Genomic DNA, 20,873 nt, shown 5'->3' on the forward strand with positions numbered 1-20,873 from the left:
TAATGTCTGACCTCCATAATTTCCCACAGCTGTGAAAATTTAAAATTAAAATAAATTTAAATAAATATTTTTAAATGCTGAAAACCCACAATTTTGCACAACTGAACATTTAAATTGATAAACCTAGAAAAATACTTTAAAACATTATCTGTTGAAATTATTAAAATATGAATCCTGCCAAGCCTAGACATAAATCACAAATATACAGTATATTGCAAACCAATGTGTTTGCATAGAAATAAATCAAAGACAAATAAAATTTGTATTTTCCATGAAAACAATCACTTGAGCATGGCCCAAAATGTTTAACATAACATAAATGTTATTGGTATGCTTAAGATACAAAGTATTAGAACACAAGCAGTTTCAATAGTCACCAGCATTTTATTATTATATTTTTTGCATGCAATATATACATAATTACACAGTTAGCCAACATATACATATGTAGCACAAATAATGTAAATGAGGTATTGCTGTGGATTGTATCTATCATCATATTCACTATTCCAGTCATAACATTTGCTAGCAAGAAAAAAACTAATTGATTTTTATTAACAGCATTAATTATGCAAATACTTAGCCACTCTCTCTCTTTTTTGATAGATGTGGGCACTGAATCATGCTTTTTATTTATATTAGATGGTTGTGTTAAATTCCAACAGCAAGGCACTCTAGACCCATTTACCAAAAGTTTTGTAAACACCAAAATAAGATCAGTCACTAAAAAAAAAGTTAAAAATGTCAGGCAGTGAGCAACTATCCAGATGCAAAAAGACATATTAGCCATCCTGCGGGATACAGGGTCTACATAAACTTGAGACATATGAAGAAATATAAAGAGTATAAAAACTGTCAGCAGCAAGAAACATATTACTTTAATCCAGTCCCTGACTAAAGTTCTCTTCTTTAAAAAATATAACCCCACTTGCACACTAGCCATATAGATAGCCAGATACCCAGAAAGAGAGAACACCCCTTCTCTGTTAGCATTTAAAAATCCAATCCTTGTATCTTTGCCATCACTCCCATGTAAAACAAACATCTTTAGATAGGTAGTGTCAAGAATAAGCTGATAAAATACAGCAAGAATCACAGCAACAATCCATGATTTGTTGGTTGGAAATACAGTTAAAAGTAGTGATGCTGTCATTCTCACAATTGCTAAAGTGAAAAAAAAATTCCAGTGCACTCCATACTCTGAAAAATGTTCATGATACTCTACAGCTTTGACACTGATCAGTCGCCCCACACCAAGAAAAACTAATGGCCAAACAGAAAACAACTGTCTTGCCAGACAGGAGAATTTGGACTGCACTGCACCTGGTTTTTGTCTAACTTCAGGACAAACAAGAGCATTACCAAAAATAAAAGCTCCCACTCCAAAATCCATAGCTCCTGTTCCATATGTCTCAGTTTTAGCATACCGTCTAGGGTACTGTGGGAAATCCACTGCTAGAATGTTGATTGCAGTTAATATGTTGACAGAGACACGAAACATAGTTACTGATGGAATATACCCTGGTTCTAAGCCAGTCTTCAGGAAATTATTTATGATGTGCTTAAGAGGAGTGCCAATATAATGATTTCGTCTGTTGTATATTTTATAGAACAATCCTGCACAGAAGGCTGCAGTAGTTATTGGCAAAAGAGGGAGGACAGGGGACAAAATTGTACAGGCGAGCAAAAAAGGAGCTACTAGCACAGTAAAATCTAGTAGTAGATGATATTTCCTTGAAGTTAAAGGTCTTCCATTATTCAGATAATACAAAATTAACAGCAAACCTCTGCAGGCTATACCCAATGGAGCTAGAGTTAAAGCTATTGAAATTTCCAGCAAACTCGTTCCATTTAAGTTACTAATAAAGGCTTCTTTCAGCATCTTTTGTGACATTCTTCTTCCTATGCAAATAAAAATGTAAACTAGAATTAATTTTTGTAATGCAAGAATGTTTTTCAAGTTTATGTTTAATTTAGGCCCTGCTTCCTTTTACATATAGAAAAATAAGACTTATTAAATAAAAATGATTCTTCATTAGTACCAACTTAATCAGCGGTGAATTCTTTTTTCCTCTCAAAACATATGGTAAAAAATGATGCAATGTGATAAGAAATGTTTTGGCCATCTTGTTGGTTTTTAGTAATTCTTAAAATATCTATTAATAAAAATAAAATTCCCTCTTTCCTCTCAAAAACCCCACATAATTACAGGCCCACTCTTACAAACATATATGCATGTACTTAACTTGGGACTACTCACAGTAGTAAAGTTAAGCACGTGTAAGTGTCTGCAGGATTTAGGCCCAAGGTTTAGCAATACAAATTTTGCTTTGTTAGTGAGACATTTAGAAGCAATATTTTTAAATATAGTTTTATTATACCAAAACATTTTTTTCTGAAAGATGTAGCTGTTAAAATACATATGTAACTAGTCTCATAGCATTAATTGTTTTAGAGAATGCATTTAGTGGCATATGCTGCAATAGAATTTAAAAGAGAAAAGGTTGTCACTATCTACTGGACAGCTTTTTGGTGGCATGTGTGGTTTAAACTAGTGGCCTTCAGGGAGTTCTTAATGGAGAAGACTTCAATCCTGCAATTTACTCCACACAGGTACAGTGATCTGCCAACACAAAACAATTTGCAAGATTGTGGCCTGAGTGTCCACATTAGAAAAAACACCATCACAATTTGCACCTCTTTTTCCAGTCTCACTGAAGAAACTAAGTACAGCAGAAACTGACTAAAGTATCCTCTCATGATCCTTCTTCAGGCCCCACTCCTGCAAGCTGTTTCATAGAGAGCAGCATTCAGCAGGACCTATACTGGAGGCGCACTGGTGGGAAAATTAGCATTGCTGCTATCTGTGCTCCACTCGTTTTATGGATACATACAGAACATTTCAGTTATGCTAAATCCCTCCGTTTTCACAAGCACTAACAATAATTTTGCATATAATGTTAAATAATAAATTCAAAAGCTTACCAATTTATGAAGCCAAGCAAGCAGAATGATTTCAACATGCTCTAACTCAAGTTAGTAGATCAAACCACCAAAAGGCTATAAAAATGGATTTTAAAAAGGCAAATCAAACATATTAGTTTAAATTTCCATTAATACCTGTACAATTTTTAAAAGATTCAAGCAGCTTAATTAAAAACAAATTCTGAGGGGCACTGATGTACATTGACAGCAGTCATGATAAAGTTCTTGGAACCTTCACCTTTAGCAACCGTCTCTTCTTTGTTTTCTCTTTTTTTTTTTTTTAAACTAGAAAATTTCTCCAGCACAAACTTTGTTGTCAAATGCTCTTTAGAAGAAGAATCCTCAGAATTAAGAAATGGGAATAAATAACCAATTTAGCTCTGTCTCCTTAGCACTGTAAATACTCTTGAAACATGAGATCTATCCCTAATCACAGCATACTGTAATAAATCACCAACGCTACTCTCTTAGGCCTTATACACATGCTTAACTTTATTTCCGTCTGCGCAATAGTGGTGTAGCCGTGTTGTTCCAGGATATTAGATACAAGATAATATATTTTATTGGGCCAGCTTCTGTTGGTGAAAGAGACCAGCTTTTGAGCTTATATGAAGCTATTTTTCAGGTTTCGGTATCTTTTTCGGACCTGAAGAAATGTTCTGCGTAAGCTCACGAGCTTGTCTCGTTCACCAACTGAAGTTGATCCAGTAAAGGATATTACTTCACCCACCTTGTCTCTTTAATTCTGTGAGTAAGTTCCATTAAAATGGACTGCTCATAGAAATAGTTAAGAAAGTGCATAAGTGTTTGCAGGATTAGGGCGACCTCATAATTCTTTAATTTAAACTCACATTACAGAAATCATAACAAAGAGCACTGCAAATATATAGCATACCAAGACACATGCTACATTCAAGTAATCAGTCACTTTAATTTTTACAATGGATTCCCTGCCCTCCTAATTTGTCTGCATTGTGTCTATTTAGATTTGAAGGTATTAGGGCCAGGGACCTTGTTCTCTTGTCTCTCTGTAAAGTACCATGCACATAAATAGCACTATATAAATAATAGCAATAAATTACCCAAAATATTGCATTATATAATATTATTCCAGTCAATTAAATACAACGAGTTTAAAGGACTGTTTTAAGCAATGGTTATAGCTAGTAGTTTCATTTCTTTACACTTTTGTCACATTCCACGAGAGATGATACCAAGACATGAGGCATTAGCCAGCCTATGGAAAAGAATAATGGTTTGTTTATTTTAACAACTTCTATAGCATCTGTGCCTTTGACATTTATTATGTCTCTCACCATGAGGAGTTCTCTCTGCAGAAGGGAATTTGCTTTTTCTTTAAGTGAAGTTCTTCCTCCCTGTGTCTGCAACCTGCCATGAGCCACAAGCAGCAGGCGCTCGCTCTTCGTGCTTTTACTTCCTATAGCAGCCTGCAAAGACCCAAATCCAAAGAGGTAAATGAGCACTCGGTTTCCTCTGAACATTTTCACCATTAAGGGAACCAGCCTTCTTTATTTTGTTGCCTGATTCAACACACAGTTGGCTAATATCTTCTTTACATTAGTATAAAGCTGCTGCCACCAAAATAAATGGGGGAAGGAGCCACATCCTCCTTTCTACTCATATAAAGAATAATCTCTGATTATTTGCAACTACAGATTTTTAATTAGAGAATGTGCATATGTGGACTATGTACTATCCCTATTTAGGTGCAAGCCAAATATTTGCCACTTTTCCACTCTTTTCTTCCAGAAATCTTTTCCAATTCAATCTCCGGGTTATTGACCTACATCAAGAGGATTTTCTGCTGCTTAATTATTTAAAGATTGTAAAATATTTGAAGATCCTTGGATGCAAGATACTCAATAGAAATGCAAAGTATTGTTATTAAAAGATGCATTCCCATTTTTCTCTTTAAGTGTCCCTTTTATGCTTTCCAAATGTTGGCAGGTATGGTAGAGAAGATGAGAGTTGCCTGAATCCCTACACACTTCAAGACTGTAAATACAAAGAGATGCAATTTACTTGCTTTTTTAGGGCCAAATGTCACCCTCAAATATGTAGCTTCAATTTCAATTGAAGTCAGCTTTCATTAATATTATTGGGAATTGCAGATGAGTATCCATATGTGGAATTTGGCAGTTACTGTCTTGGTAAATTGATCTACCATTATTACAATGACCTCTAAAATAATGTTTTCACAAAATACTGGAATATTTCATTTTGGAGAGGCATTTAGGTAGAAAACTATTCCAACACCACTCCCTCCCCCATTTTTGTTTTGCACTGAGCTTGACAACAACACTTTCTTTAATTTCCCACAAAACAGAAGCTTGAGATACAGGCCTGATGCTAAAAAAATTGGATTGCTGTGCAGTTTAAAATGAGTGGAAACCCTTCTTCTGAATTCTGATCCCCTATAAAACCTATAATCACCTCCTCTTTGAGACACCAGAAGTTCCAAGTCTTGCTGTTAGGCTGCCCATGAACTCTTTTGGTCCCACTCCACCCAGTCAGTGAGGAAATTTTAAAAGTGTAATTAAAAATAATCCTCCAAAACCCAAGTAGGAGTTCTTACATAAGCAGAGCATTTAAAACAACTTTTTCCTCACTCAGAGTGTTTATGGAAATGGAATATATGGTTGAAGGTTTGATGCGGAGGTTAGCAATTCATTGTCTGAGCTTTACTGTTGACATATATGGTTGTTCCATGTGATCCAACTATTAGATTTTATGTGAAATATTGTTCATTTTTAATTATTTTGAAGCTGTGAGAGTTAAAGATAAGCACTTAAAATAAAAACACTTGCATTTTTAATTCTGAATGGTAATTTACAGTCAGTAGTGTTGAGGAAGCTTTGTTCTAGGTCAGCCATAAAAATGTTGGCATACTGTGGGGCCATGCGGGTGCCCATAGCTGTGCCACTGACTTGAAGGTATAGATTGACCAACATTCTGCAAACTTGACACAATCAAACTGGGTCTGAATCGGAACTTGGAATGGTTATCTCAGTACAAGTAGTAATTGACACTGTTCACACATTCTCACCTTCTAATCAATGGTTGTGAATAGGACTCAGCTACTGGACTATGTTTTTATCTACCTTCCCCATTGTTGTTACTTACCCTTGGATATGTATATAAATACACACCTCCTATGTGATTTCTATTCCTTATGTCTGACAAAGTGGGTTACAGCCCACGAAAGCTTATGCCTGCAGACATTAAATTTGTTAGTCTTTAAATTACTACAGGACTCCCCTTGTTTTTGCTGTATACTGACTAACATGGCTACCCCTCTGAAATTAATAAGCAGTTATCTTAATGAAATACCAGACATACTTTGAGAATGGAAAGACAGCATGGTTGGGTTGCAGTGAGAAACAACCACCCCTTTTCAAAAGGGACTCCAGCCACCATTTCACATACTCTGCAATAGGCAACTTATTAATATTTGGTAGCTTAATTTTATAAGTAGGCCCAGCCTAGCTGAAATGTCATGGTCTACAAACATGACATTTTAAATGTGTTAACTTGAAAGTGAGACTATGGAAAAGGTCAAAAATTACATAGCACTTTTAGGGGGCACATTATCTGTTGCCTATCAAGGCACTTTGTAAATATTGATTGAACTAGACTCAATCCATCTCTGGGACAGGGATCCCCGTTTTACAGATAGGGAAACTGAGGCATCAAAGTTAAGTGTCCTTGTACACTCAGGAAAACAGAAAGCCCAATTGCCAGGCCCCTGTTGTAACCAAAACACTCACATGCCCTCTCATGGCTTATGCACATGACATGACCGATACAGGCATCTATAAGTTTGGGAGGAGGTCATGGGGGGGGGAGACGTTGCTGGCGGAAGCCTCAGCCCCTAATTGACGAGTGCCAGCAAAATCCCGTCCCACACCCCCCAGCTCCTGCTTTTAAACGCGCAGCAGGGCGGGCGAGCTCGAGTGTAACCAGAGACACGTGCGTTCTTTGCGCCACGTGCGTCTAGCCCCTGCAGTCGGACTGGGAGGGACTCGGGACAGAGGAGCGCCGGCAGGACCGGGCCGGGCTAGGCAGGCAAGGCTGAGGCTCCTTCTCCTTTCCCGAGTCGCGCTGGGCTCGGCGCTGGCTAGCAGCTGTCCGCGGGCGGGCTGGCACCTGGCCAGGCTGTGGGGGCGGCCGCTTCTCCTGATTCAAACTGCAGCCTCCGCCCCTGCTGTGTCTTCAGCTCCTCCTTCCTTGGCGAGCCCGGGAGCTGACTCGAGTCTCGGCCTGGCTGGCTTTCCCCTTCCCGGCTGTCTGGTTGTGGCAGCGCCTCACTCACGTCCGGCTGGCCGGCCCATGGAGCGGGTGAGTCGAGTCCCAAAGCAGGGAAGGCACGTTTATCCCAGGCCTAGCTCTTCTCCCCTATTTAACGTCTCGGCTCCGCCCCGACCTATAATCATAGGGGACACCTGGGACAAATTCTCACCCCCCCCCAGCTGCACCAACTCCCTTCTCCGCCCACATCTGCACCGTCCCCTCCTCTTCACTCTGTGATTAGGAAGAGATTGGTGAAGTGGGGGATGGCTGGGTGGTGGAGCCATCTCCTTTAAACTTCCCATGCTACAGCCCTTTCCACAGAATTAACCCCTCAGAGACTGCATTTACAAACAGCTTTCAAGTTCAGACGGTCTTTGGGGTGCCCTTACAAGCCTAAAAATCATAATTAAAATCAGCAATAATGCCTTAAATTAAAAATAAGGCTAACTGTTTTACTATAAAGCACCTAGGATGCATTTCTAGATTAGATAGGTGTTGTAAATAGTTTGTGTTATGCACTATAGACCTATATCTTGACATTAACTTTATATAGGCACTATAGAAATGGAATTGCCTTCATAAATGGCTTTTGGCAGCAAATCTGAATTTGGGGGTGTTGTCTGCTCATTTTACATGTCCTTTTAGGTCAGGTATGTTTAGGATTAAACTAGATGCTGGCAAAGCCTCCTGTGTAATTTCTAGAGATCAAAGAGATAATTTCACAAAGTTAAATTGTGTGTGTGTGTGTGTGAATAGAGACATAATCAGGGGAAACTTTATTTAAATAAAACCTACTTCAGAGGTTAATTCAAGAAGGTAAACAAGTTACTTTGAACACAATGGAGAAGAAGATGCAAACTCCCTTCCCTTTTTAACATCCCTTGCTATTAGATATGTCCGGTGTAGTCAGGAAAAGCTATTTATTGGGGTGTGCTCGGATAGAAGTATAGTATAAACTCTAATAGTTAAAACATGGGAATGGGAGTCAAATCTGCATTCTAATTTTGGTTTCTGCCACAGATTTGCTGTGTGACCTTGGCAGTTTATCTGGAGCTGTTATCTCCTTCCCTGCTTCAAAGGCTCCGTGTAAGACTTAACTCAGTAGTTTGTAAGGCCCTTACAGGTTTTTAAGATTGGAAGGAGGTAGAGGAGTGCAGAATGGGGTATAACAGTTACATGCATAACTGTTAATAACATAAAAAAAAAACCCACGAGAGTCCTGTAGCACTTTAATAACATATTGCTCTTTAGATCTTTCAAATTAAGAATCAGTATAGTGTTAAACAAGCCTTATCTTTAAACACCACTCACATGAAACTAAAACCATGGCATTTCACCTGTCTAAGATGTGGAGTAGGATGGGTATAGTTATTGAAGTCTAGAGAATTAATCCTTTTTCATTACTAGAATAAGAACAAGAAAGGTTAAGCCCTATATTTTTCTTACTTCTGCTAAAGTAAATGGGAACACTCCCATTGATTTCAGGGGAAGTAGAATAAAGCCAGTAATGAGCAAGTATGTCTTGTTTTGACTGTATGTAACTTTCACGAGTCACACCCTATCAAGAAATGCTCTGACGTCACTGATTCTATCAGACCCACTAACTTTTCCTATCGGATGTAAGAGCAGGAATGAAGATAATTTCCTCACAATTAAAATACATTTTACAATATGCTTTACTGTTCTTAATCCAAGAGAAACCAAGTAACTGATTTTGCAATAAATGTTCACACAACTTTTTTTTCCCTAAATAAGCTTTATTTAATTTTTTTCTTCAGCGAGTACAAAGAGAGTTAGAGGAGATGCACCTAAATAAATGTACTCAGTGAGGTTATCATGAACCTACTTCCACTTAAATAAACTGCAAAGATTTTCAGTGGGAGTAGAATTGAATTCCTAGATCAGGGGTGGGCAAACTTTTTGCCCTGAGGGCCACATCTGGGTATAGAAATTGTATGACAGGCCATTAATGCTCCGGGAGCGGCTCTGGCCAGGGTACCGCTGGGCCCACATGGTGGGAGAAGGGCAGGGAGAAGGGGGGCGGCTGGGCGGGGGAGTGGCCACCGCCACACCACACAAGCTTGTTCCACAGCCATTCCTCGGACCACCTGAATGGCGCTCGCAGACCACTGGAGGGCCTGATGAAAAGCTCAGACGGGCTGTAGTTTGCCTATCCCTGTCCTAGATCTTGAATTCCTAGCCAGATCCTCAAAGGTATTGATAGGGGCCTACCTCGTATTTAAATCAATGGGAGCTAGATGTCTAAATACTACCTTTGAGGATCTGGGCCAAAGTGACTTATGCTCGTTGCTAATGAAATGGATGAATGTGTTATGCATAATACAATCCAGAAACCTGGATTTCTGAGACTTATTTACATGATGAAAGTTGCATTGAAATATAGAATTTGTTAAAAAGAGGACACTTTGGTCTGGTATCACAGCATTGTATGGCTTTGAAGACCTTGATTCTGAACCAGTCTGGGAATCTGAAGAGCTTAACAAGTTCATGTTCACTGAAAAGTTTGGATGAAGGAAAGGATGCCACCTGGAACTTAGTTCAGCATAGAGATAGAGGTGTCTTTGAAGGAAAGTCTTGTCTACTGGCTGGATGAAATGGGTTAGATGTGATCAAACAGTAACTACAAGTGTACATGTCTGTAGAGACCATGTTAAAATATTAGTGCAAACTGAATTCTAAGAATAGTTTGGGGCAGTGGCACAAGATGCCAGGACAGGTGGTGAAATCGCCTTTGCTGGAAATAGTCAAGACTAGATTTGACATTCATCTATTGGCGATGATTTATTGGTGATGGGCCAAATTTATCCTTAGCATATGACCGTGAACCTCTGAAATTACACAAAGGATGAATTTGGCCCAATTAAAGCAACAAAAAGGAGGGACAGAATAAAGGTCCACTTGGAATCTAAATGAGTCCAAAAGAAATAGCTGGTAAGGCTCTGTCAGTTTAAGTAGTTAAATAAAAAAGTGTTTAACAGGCTAAATGTTTTGGAGGCTAAGTGTGGAGTGCGTTTAAAGCCAAGTAGCTCTTCCTTCTGCATGTTTCCCAGTTATGACACTTAACTCATTTGATTTGCTTCTTTCACCCCCCTGGCTGAAAATTTGTGCCTTCTCTTTCGTTATGAGTGTGGTAGTATAACTTGGTGGAGCTCATATGTTTGGAGTATTCAGTTTTTTGTTTTTTTTTTCCATCTCTTTATAGAACAAGCTGCATAAACTTGATTGGTTGAGGGCAAACCCATTATTTTTATTGTTAGTGTTAACAACATGTATAAGCTTGCTAGCCCCAGTGTTAACTAATTCCTTATTCTGGTGGGGCTAGCTTCGCTAGAGAAGAAAATTAAATCTCTACTAGCGTTCAGGCTTTAGTCTCCTCTTCAGGAAAGCAATACAGAATGATGTGCTTTGCATTACTCTTTCTGAAATAACAAAGTTAATTTTATTTAGAACCTGCAGTTTGACTTGAACAAGATCCCCCAGTCTGAAGGCCTTCACTGTATCAACTCTGCTACCCAGAAGTCCTGTTTATAGAGCTTTACAAATTCACCCATACACACAGCATCAGACAACTGAATAATATGCCCAAACAGGTAAAGTCAAACCCCAATACTGTTTGTCTTCACTCATTTAAACTTGTCATGGAATAATGCTGGGCTGAGATTCATTTGATTGTAATCCAGGATAGGTGACTGTTAAAGTATTTTCTCCATCATTCCTCCTCCCTTGTTGCCCTGCAGCTTGTCCACAAATGTGTCAGCCTCTGGGTAATGTTGACCCACTAGATTTGATACATTTAAGGTTTTGATCTGTGTTATTTAAGATTGTGTTTATATATGGCTGATACAAATGAATAAGTCTTGTGAGTACTTGCAGTTCATTAATTTAGTTAGTCCTGCATTCATACATGTGGCCAACTTCAACTGGACATTCTAGGGTTACACTAGACTATCACTATTGTTAATCATCATCATTCAAATTAATTTTTCAATAACATTGTTAAAATGTGCGCTTTTCTTTCCCCAGCCTGGATTTTTAGGAGTTGATCATATTCTTGAATAATTTTGCTTTTAGCTATACATATCAAACTATTAAAAATAAAAATAGATCAAAGTGAATGCGTTGATGTTGGGCTAACTAATACAGGCCAGCAAAAAGGAGCGTTCTTCTCCAGGACTTATTACAACCCGCTTTGCAATGGAGTTTGCAACAATTTATCTACCATGAACAGTAAACAAATGAGAGGGCAGGGGGAGAAGGAGGCATATTTTTCCACAGATGGGGGGAATCAACAACAACAAAGCTCTAATATTATCTGGAGAGCAATATTTGACTTTGTATAGTTCAGCATGTCTAGCTGTGAACTCATTGGATCCCTTAATGCTCATACATGGTATGATCATGAAAATCGTGTTCATGTCAACATTTGACCTAGTCTTCTCATTCAACTTTATTGGTAAGCACGTTCTTATTGGTATGCTATAGAATTGTGCATGACTTTAAATCCAGTTATATCCAATCTGGAAAGAGATTGGAGATCTCCCAGTGCATATCATATGTTCATTGTGAGGAATTATTGTTCTGAGTTTGCATATTATTTCTGCAGAGCCATATGTGCAAGTGGTGTTCATTTGTTAACTGACCTCCGCAGCATTCAGATTGTGTGTGCTAACTGGATTCAGTAGCTTTTTGGTATAAACAAAAAACTGTGTGTTAAGACTTGGTCAATTTGTAATGCTAATGATAGTTACATAATTTGGGTGGGGAGGGAAGGAAGGAGGGAAAAAAGAAAAAATGCAAAAAAATCAGCATTTGCCCAAAAAAACCCCACCACCTGAAACCTGTCTCTACTGGTTACGCTTTCTATTATGTATGCTTAACAAACAGGTGTCCTTCCAAACAGTGCTTTCAAGGACACTGGAGCCCAGAGGCTCAGATTGAAGTAATTAAAGCATTTAAATAAAAGTAGTATAACTTCTCCAAATGGGCACACACAAAATACACAGTGAAAACCATACTGGTGGAGCACAGTGTTTAGCTCCAAAGAATGCATGCTCCTACCACATAAACTAAACCTGGGAACCTCCATTAGCCTCAGTACTTCTAACGACTAATGATCTGTACACCAGCCATTAAGGCCAGCAGACCATCTCCCTGAGTCAGATCTTGTGCTGAGTGTATGACATTCAGGGGACTCAAAATCCCCTGGTCAAGAACCATTGTGTAAGTGTATCTGTTCTTAAAGAATCACAAAGTTGCCAGCACCAGGAAGTAAACATCTAGGGACACATCTATCCATGGTGTCATTCCTTCCTCTTTTGGGTCAGAGTTATACAGAGATGAATTCAGCCCATAAAAGTTGTCATTAGTTCATGATCTCTCATACATAAAATAAATCCCTTCTAAAGCATTTCTAAAGACTGAAACACAACTTCCAGGGTATTGATTTTTTTATTAATACCGCCTGGGCAGAGAGGGCAGGCCAGTAGTTAAAATGTGCTGAATTATTTGTTTCTTGCTGAGACTGAGCTTAAATCAAATCTGCTTTATTTGGAAGCTGGAAAGGGACTTTAAACTGCAGTTGAGGAGGTGAAAGTCCAACCTTGTGTTCAATCTTTTACTGGTGTTATCTTTTATCTGTGATTCCCAGGTAAATGGACCAAAGAAAGATCCTGCCATCCAGAATGAACTCAATGACTCATTCAAAGAAGAGGTTAAAGCTTTTCTGAGTGACGAAGATAAATTGCATCTCTTAGATGACCTGACCAAAGTTAATCCTGTAACCACAACAACAGGTCAGTATATGTGGCCATCAGCGGCATCTCGTGAAAGGTTACTTCACATAACAAATAACTGTCGACATATACTGTGACAAGGTGAGTTAGGTAATATCTTTTATTGGACCAACTTAAAGATATTTAAAAGATATTACCTTTAAAAGATATTACCTCACCTACCTTGTCTCTCTAATATCCTGGGACCATCACAGCTACAACAACATTGCATACAACATATACTATGGTCGACTATTCTGATCACGGTAATGCTAGCATGAAAATAGTACCTGCGGACATGATCAAGAGTCTGTTGAAGTCAATGGAAAGATTCCTGTTGACTTGAGATCCGTCTTTGAACTTGGCTTGATCAGTATTCTTTGGCATTGCTTTGAACCCACACCAGTCTCTCAGCAACATGGAACTAAGATCTAAACAAAAAACATTTAATCAGTGTCACTGGTTCAGATGCACCTTGAATTGTTAGTAGTTGGCGATTATTGCTATTGGATGGTTCTTACATGGCTATGCAAAATAATTTTGTGCTCTCAGTCCAGTTTCTGTTAACAGATTTCTTTATCTCAAGACACTGCCACAAACAGTAGAGCCCCCCGTGATGTAATAATCTTAGCAGAAAAGCCAAGGATTGAAATCAGGCTTGGAAAACCAAACTCTTCACTTAACTTTAGAAATGGTCCTTTGATGAGGTATAGTGGTTGTACAGTGTTGAGAATTCTCTTGCTTTTTTTTTTTTTTGGCAAATGAGTATATGATTCAGTCTTCAGGGCTGTCAGTGTGGAAGAGAATTCATAAGAAATTAATTAATCAAATTTGGTATTCTTTAAATTCTTTTTTAAAAAGAAAATAAATGAATTTATAAGAGGAATATTTATTCATGGTAGACATGCTAGAAATTATCTTATTTGACCACTCTCCGACTCTGTAAAAATCTGATTTAAATCTCTGTAATAATAGACAAAAAAGATAGCATTTGCCTAAAGATTCCTGTTCCAAATAGGACAGGAAGAAAACAAAATACATTTGTTTCCAGTGAATGCTAATAGTACGTACGTTTGTTTCAGTTCTGAAATGTCTGCAAGCAAGGTACACCGTAGATGTGTTTTATACAAATGCTGGATGCAGCCTTGTGGCCGTAAATCCATTTCAACCTGTCTATCGCCTGTATTCGCCTGAGCTTATGAAAGAGTACCACGCTGCACTTCACCCTCAGGTAATGGTGGTGACTGTTCTTCCACAAAGCAAAAGAGATTAAAAGTCATTCAAATCTGAACTAGTACATCAAACTTGCTATACGAGAACCACTTCTAGAAAAACTGTATGCTTTATTCAGCAGGGCTCTTTTACTGGGCATTTTTGCTTCTGCTCCCCTCTCAATTTGCCAGGTTCATTCCAATAGTGTATAGGTAAGTGAGTGTCTCACCTCTATTTAGTTTTTATAAACTAAGATAGAGCTGTATGTAGAAGAAAAGATAATGATTGATATCTCTGTGCTATAATTTCAAAATCAACTAGAGGAGGAGACAGTATATTCCAGATCATGAGACTTAGAGTCAGGAACTCCTGAGTTCTAATTCTTGTTATTTAGCCTTAGGTTACAAAGCTTGTCCTTCTGCTTCCATTTTCTGGGCCCAAATTCTTTTGTCTAATTATATTTCCCTACCTCACTGGGTTGTTGAGGATTAAGTAATAGAATCTACTTTGTTTCAAACATACCTGTTTTCCTTTTCAAACAGTACACTCTGTTTATTGTTAGGAGTTGAAACCTCATCTCTTCGCAGTAGCTGAACAGACCTACAGAAATGTTGTAAGCCAGATCGAACCAATAAATCAGTCTATAATTGTTAGTGGTGAAAGTGGTGCTGGGAAGGTAAGCACAGGATTTTTTAATTTTTTTTGGGGGGGGGGAAATGTCTCTCTTTAATCAGGCCACTGTCTGATATTGCTAGCATGTTCTGAGATATTACTATGGTACAAAGCATTTCAGCTAGCTCTCTAATTTGAAGAAGGAAGAGAGAAACACAGTACAATTGGTACAAAATACAGCAGGCAACCGTAAGCCATTCTAGTATTTGGGGGGCAGGGTGGAGGGAATGCAGTCTTGTTAGACTCAGTGGTCATTAGACTCACATGGGCCATGCTCAGTAAAATTGTTCTCTGGACCATATCTGTAGTCCTTGATAGAGTAAAACTCCATTTGATTTCAACAGAAATCTTACTCAGGGTAAGGATAGCTGAGTTTGGCCCTTTGTTAGGACTAGATATGATTTATTGTAAGCCCCAAATGTCAAAAAACCCACAAGATTTTAATTGAGCTTCTAACTCTGACCCTGATTCAACAGTCCATCCCTGCTCAGCAAAGCACTTAAGTCAGCTATAGTTCATATGCAGCTTTGCTTAACAGCATAGCTGTCAACTCTGGCTATGCTTCTGTGTAGCTATACCTTCATTTTTCTTATAAGGCCCTAGTTCAGCAAGACATTTAAGTTTGTGCCATAAACTTGAAATAATCGCTTTCCTTAACACAGTAACTAGCTGCATAATGTAGTTTTCCAATAGGCAAAGCTCTGGTTATGAACTTGCATCTAATTAATAACGTGGGAGCAGACTAAGGCCTATTGTCAAGATTCTGTTTTTAGACTTGGACATCCCGATGCCTTATGAAATTTTATGCTACGGTTGCTGCTTCATCTACCTCACCTCAATGCAATGAAACCGTGGAAAGGATAGAGAAGAGAGTGCTCGACTCCAACCCTGTTATGGAAGCTTTTGGTAAAGATTGCTTTTTTATGTATTAAGGAAAACCAAAACCATTATTCTATTGTGAGGTTTTAAAAATTTTTTGTACAAACCTAAATATCCCCCATTATTCCCCTAAAAAAAAAAAATCACCTCTGACATACTCAAGTAGCATGCAAATCATCCTATATATTTGTGTGTTCCTTAGTAGATGGGTAAAACTAGCTTTTCCCCCCCCCGCCCCCCCCCCCTCATTATTGATGAATAATTATGCTTTGTGTGCCTCCACTACTTCACAGGAAATGCCTGTACTCTGCGGAATAACAACAGTAGCCGTTTTGGAAAATATATCCAGCTTCAGTTAAACAGGTATTAATTATTATATAAAATACTCAAACCGTGTGGTAGGGTTTTTTATTTTTTTATGACCTTCAAAACTTTCACTTCTTGCAAACATACATGTCTTGAGTCTTCAACAGAAAATAAAATGGAGTGTTTTTTGTAACATACCTTAGTATATTGGGATGAATTAGTGTCTCCTCGATTTATCTAGTATATTGTCAACACTTATACGACACCTACCTTGTAAAAGATAGCTTTTCGGTCCAGAAGACTTGTACCAAAGGACTACTCTACACTTGCATGGATAATCAATTTAAGAACTTGATCATAGTATTTTTAATAAAATAAAGACATCAGAAGCTTAAAACAGTATTAAAAGATATGGGGTACTTTGCATGCTGTGTGACACCAAGATGTCCATAGGATTTCTGTTTTTAAGGGTATATACTGAAATATTTATTATTTCTTCAGATCACAACATCTGACTAGTGCTTCCATTCAGACATTTCTACTGGAGAAAACCAGAGTTGCTTATCAGGCCCCACGTGAAAGGAACTTTCATATTTTTTATCAGGTTTGTGCTAGATTAATTCATGTAGGTATTTCTAAACTCCTGTGGTGATAGAACCATTAGATCTGGCAGACGATCTACTTGCAACTTCCTATTGTTTGGAACAGTTCTCAGTTTTTTTACTCATGGTCTGATTCAGTTTTCTGGATCTTAGTGTTTTCATTCCATTAAGTCTGGTCCTAGTTTACTAATCATCACTGTGCCATTTGTTACTTCATACAACGTTAGGATTCTGTAGCCTCTTCTGTTTTTGTTTCAAGATCACAAAAGGTGCCACACAGGATGAAAGACTGAACTGGAACCTGTCTGAGGGTACCAGTTTCTTCTGGCTGCCAAATTCTGAAAGAATGCTAGAAGGTAAGATTTAAAGTTAGCAGAGATTGGTATGAAAGGTTAAACTGTTTTATGCAAAATATTAATGGCCAGTGTGAGAATGGTCTTAAGGAAGAAAAGTCACTGAAGAGAGACTTGTGGCTCTGGTACAGTGGATTTATGTTCCATTTTCACAAAGCCATCTGCACGACTTTGTCTCTGATCAGATTTCACTTTGCACTGTTAAGAATATGTACTTGGCATAGAATAGCATGTCCTGATCCAGGACCTCAGTATCTCTCTGGAAATTCTGTGTGATCTCTGGATGCTTCAGCAACTTGCTATCTAATTTCTGGGGCCAACAAAGGGTCAATATTATACTCAATATTCAGTCAATCAGTGACGATAGGATAATTAATAGTATGACTTCTGCTCCTTTTAGTTTGACAAAGCAGATGTTCTTGTGCTTGCAGATGGAATTTTCAAAAGGGTGCCCAAACACTTTAGGCTCCTTTGAAAATTTCAGTTGTACTGTCTGTGCTCCCCTTTTGAAGGGGTGAGAGTGGTGTTTGGTGGCTTCTTTGTGTTGTTTTTGTTTTTTAATAACACCTGTTTGGCTTTCCAGAGGACTGCTTTGAGGTGACCAGAGAGGCAATGTTTCACTTGGGCATTGACAGCTCCACACAGAACAATATATTTAAGGTCAGATAAAACACTGCAATATCTGTGAACTCATCTCTGACGCTGATGAGCTGGACTTGGCCGTTGGTTGGTTGGTGTGTGATCAGTGTAGAAAAATCTGTTTATCATTGCAAAGTATTGGTGTCTTAGTACCAGATCTTGCAGTCATTGCTTTACCAGGCAAATCTCCTAGTGATTTCTCAGACAAAATTCCCATTAGTAAGGACTGCAGGATTTGGTTTAACAGCAAATCCTAATCCCGAGTATGAGTCTTAGATGAGGCATCCTTCCATCCTTACCCAAGATGGTGGAACCTGTTTGGCTATTATGGCAGTAGGCCCCACAACTTTTGCACTTCTGTCTGAGGGTGGGGAAAATGGCATTCCCCGAGATCTTTTGGAGGATCCTGCCCACTCCGTGCATCTGTTCAACTGCATTCAGAGCCCTGGCTAGCAACAGAGCAGGGTGGTAGGGGAGGATTTGCTTCCAATTCATTTCAGCAGTTCACTGCATTTGTGCCAACTCAGTTCCATAGTGTTCAATGTAGACGGATGTTACACTAACAGGAGTTCTTCAGTAGAGCACCTGTGGCAATGTTACACTGTCTAACATGTATACGTTAACTTCTAAGGCAGCGGTCCTCAGACTTTCAGCTGCCAGGGCCACATCACTCGGTCTTACCCGTATGATGGGCTGGAGCAGCTCTTCCTGACCAGGGCATTGGGCCTATGTCACGGAGAGGGGCAGGGCCAGTGGAAGGGGCGGGGCCAAGAGGCAGGAATGAAGACTTGGCACGCCACTTGTGAAAGGCTGCTGACCCCGGCGTTATGTTATGAAGGATCACATGTAATTGTAATGCCACTGGACTCAGTGGGCCAGTCAAAATATGTCGTCGGACCGTAGTTTGGGGACCCCTGTTCAAAGGGCTGGATTCTGCTCTCATTGAACTAAGTGGTAGAATTTTCATTTCCTCAGTGGTGCAAGATCAGGAACTAAACTAGTGGGTTTTAAAAATATAAGCAGCTTCTTTCAAATCATTTACCTTCTGGCTTGCCTATTTGCGGGAATGTTTCAGCTGCTGACTTATTCATCTGGAGGTGTTTAGAACCCAGATGCCTTTAACAATGATAGGTGAATCTGAACTCCAGAGCTCAAGTGCCTATTTACATTGCAGGTATTAGCAGGACTTCTACATCTTGGTAACATTCAGTTCTCGGATTCCATGGATGAATCCCAGCCTTGTGAAGCAGAAGATAATGCCAAAGGTGAAGCTCCAAACATACATAGCTTTAGGGTTTACTTTCCTATTAGGTAGCTACTACTGAAAGATAGTGGCACTGAGAAGACCTAAGAATGTCAAAAGTACATAATCTCATATACTGTACTATTGCTTTCATTAGGAGACCAAACGTAGACTATATCTGACCTAAATTTAAATGGCTCCAGTTTTCCACGGAACAAACAGTGGCCTAATCAGCAATGCTTCATATTTCTGTATCACAAGTTCTAATAAATTCCAATGGCTTTAATTTAGGCCCAATGATTTCAAATACACTTCAGCTGCTTTTTTGAGTTAGCAAGGTCTCAAGCAGTTTAAAGTTTCTGTATACATTGCAGTAGGAAATATTAACTCTTATTACGACAGGATTAAGTTCTCTAACTATACCACATCTCCTATTTTACTAGCAAGAATTGTTTATATACTAACCTGCATGGATTTAGAGATCTCTTTGGGCAGTGCATTATGTGAGATGACAGATATGGTCTAATTTCAAGTGATCAGTTTTAGACACTGTGTCTACTCTGCATGTAAGCCCAGGGTTCAGACTCAGGCTCAAGCCTAGCCCCCCCCTTCCCTGGATTCAAGCCCCATTGCTTTGCAGTGTAGATGCAGCCCTACTGGACTCATGTTCTGGGAGTACGCCAAAAGCATCCCACAATCCCATGGGCCAACTTCCTTTGTCCTCTGGACAGTCAAGCTTTCCCACAGCATGAACAAAGGGCTAGAGCAGCCACGTTTAGGGTGGGCGTTGGGAAGTCTGGGATAGGAGTGGCTGTACTCAGGCCCACATCATGCAGTGTAGATGTTGGAGCCCCAGGTTGAGACCCAGGGTTCAACAATTCCCACGCTGGGGTTACAAATGAGTGTAGAGGCTCAAGCCCTAAGTTAATAAACCAGTGTCTGCTAACTCAAGTTCTATGAACCCTGGGCTTTCATTGCAATGTAGATATACACCAACACCTCTAGCAGTATGTGGGTTTGTTTTTTTTAAAAAAAACAGGCATTGTTGAGCACCTACAACGTGGGTGAAATTAGTGGGTATTCAAAATTAGAGCCCAGTCTTACAAAATTCTGTCTTAGAAGTAAAAGAGCATATCCCATGACGTCAGAAGCTTCAGTGGGGGCTATACAAAGGCCACTTTAATATATTATTAAACATATTACATTTCTGGAAGGTACTTCGAATTTAAGAATCCGATAATATTCATTTGACACTTCCTTGGCTGTTTGAACAAGGTTTTGTGAAGACAGCTGCAAACCTGCTGAAAGTATCTGTGGAGGAGCTGCTGGAAACACTAACAATTCGAACTATAACTGCTGGAAAACAGCAACAAGTCTTCAAGAAGCCATGCTCCAGATCGGAATGTGAAACAAGAAGGGACTGCCTGGCCAAAGTTATCTATGCTAAGTGAGTTCCAACAGCAATTTTGCAACAACTGTCTATACAAGTGTTTAGCTAAAGTAGGTGTAAAGATAAACTGTTACAACTTGACCAACAGGCTTCACAACAGAGTTTTATCCCAGTTCAGTTAGTCATTTGTACTTATTTCTTATTCACCAGCAGCCTACCTAGCATGACCTGTATTTGTCCTTGGAAAGCTTACCATGCGGTATCTGTTTAAGAACATTTCTAGTCAGTTAAGTTTTTATCTTCTACATGCTTGAACATTTTGAGGATTTTTTTTAGCATTTTCAACTTGATCATCGCTTTATGTATATAAACATTATATAATAAAAAGCATAGTAAGCCAGCAATTTCCAAACTCTTGTTTCATGGCACTGGCTTCTTCTGTTTAATTTGTGAAATTGCATGAAGACAACTGAAAATAACTATCTCTTT

The 20,873-nt window shown here is 38.9% G+C and overlaps 2 protein-coding genes across 5 annotated transcripts in view; one reads left to right on the plus strand and one right to left on the minus strand.

Moving 5' to 3' along the window:
- Positions 1 to 365: 365 nt before the first annotated feature.
- Positions 366 to 13,397, minus strand: PIGW (phosphatidylinositol glycan anchor biosynthesis class W). Of its 3 annotated transcripts, none has more exons than XM_067538125.1 (4): positions 13,379 to 13,397; positions 4,302 to 4,433; positions 2,986 to 3,060; positions 366 to 1,902 (listed from the first exon to the last, which is right to left on the minus strand). In XM_067538125.1, the coding sequence occupies exon 4, from the start codon at positions 1,892 to 1,894 to the stop codon at positions 374 to 376; it is 1,521 nt and encodes a 506-aa protein (XP_067394226.1). In that variant the 5' UTR covers positions 1,895 to 1,902; positions 2,986 to 3,060; positions 4,302 to 4,433; positions 13,379 to 13,397; the 3' UTR covers positions 366 to 373. The 3 variants fall into 3 exon arrangements, with proteins under 3 accessions (XP_067394226.1, XP_067394225.1, XP_067394224.1); XM_067538124.1 differs by lacking the exon at positions 13,379 to 13,397 and adding an exon at positions 7,153 to 7,282; XM_067538123.1 differs by lacking the exon at positions 13,379 to 13,397 and adding an exon at positions 6,774 to 7,114.
- The window catches only part of MYO19 (myosin XIX), a 29,217-nt gene continuing 15,568 nt past the window's right edge, over positions 7,225 to 20,873 (plus strand). For both annotated transcript variants that reach the window (XM_067538121.1, XM_067538122.1), the window contains exons 1-12: positions 7,225 to 7,344; positions 10,765 to 10,907; positions 12,965 to 13,109; positions 14,171 to 14,319; positions 14,863 to 14,976; positions 15,746 to 15,878; positions 16,145 to 16,214; positions 16,659 to 16,761; positions 17,019 to 17,115; positions 17,696 to 17,772; positions 18,926 to 19,016; positions 20,270 to 20,441. In XM_067538121.1, the coding sequence (XP_067394222.1) occupies positions 10,896 to 10,907; positions 12,965 to 13,109; positions 14,171 to 14,319; positions 14,863 to 14,976; positions 15,746 to 15,878; positions 16,145 to 16,214; positions 16,659 to 16,761; positions 17,019 to 17,115; positions 17,696 to 17,772; positions 18,926 to 19,016; positions 20,270 to 20,441 (1,163 nt within the window). In that variant the 5' untranslated portion in view covers positions 7,225 to 7,344; positions 10,765 to 10,895. The remainder of the gene's footprint in view (positions 7,345 to 10,764; positions 10,908 to 12,964; positions 13,110 to 14,170; positions 14,320 to 14,862; positions 14,977 to 15,745; positions 15,879 to 16,144; positions 16,215 to 16,658; positions 16,762 to 17,018; positions 17,116 to 17,695; positions 17,773 to 18,925; positions 19,017 to 20,269; positions 20,442 to 20,873) is intronic.

Source organism: Emydura macquarii, unplaced genomic scaffold, assembly GCF_026122565.2.
Source record: "Emydura macquarii macquarii isolate MOO-44397 ecotype Brisbane River unplaced genomic scaffold, CSIRO-AGI_Emac_v2 contig_450, whole genome shotgun sequence".
Taxonomy (NCBI): domain Eukaryota; kingdom Metazoa; phylum Chordata; order Testudines; family Chelidae; genus Emydura; species Emydura macquarii.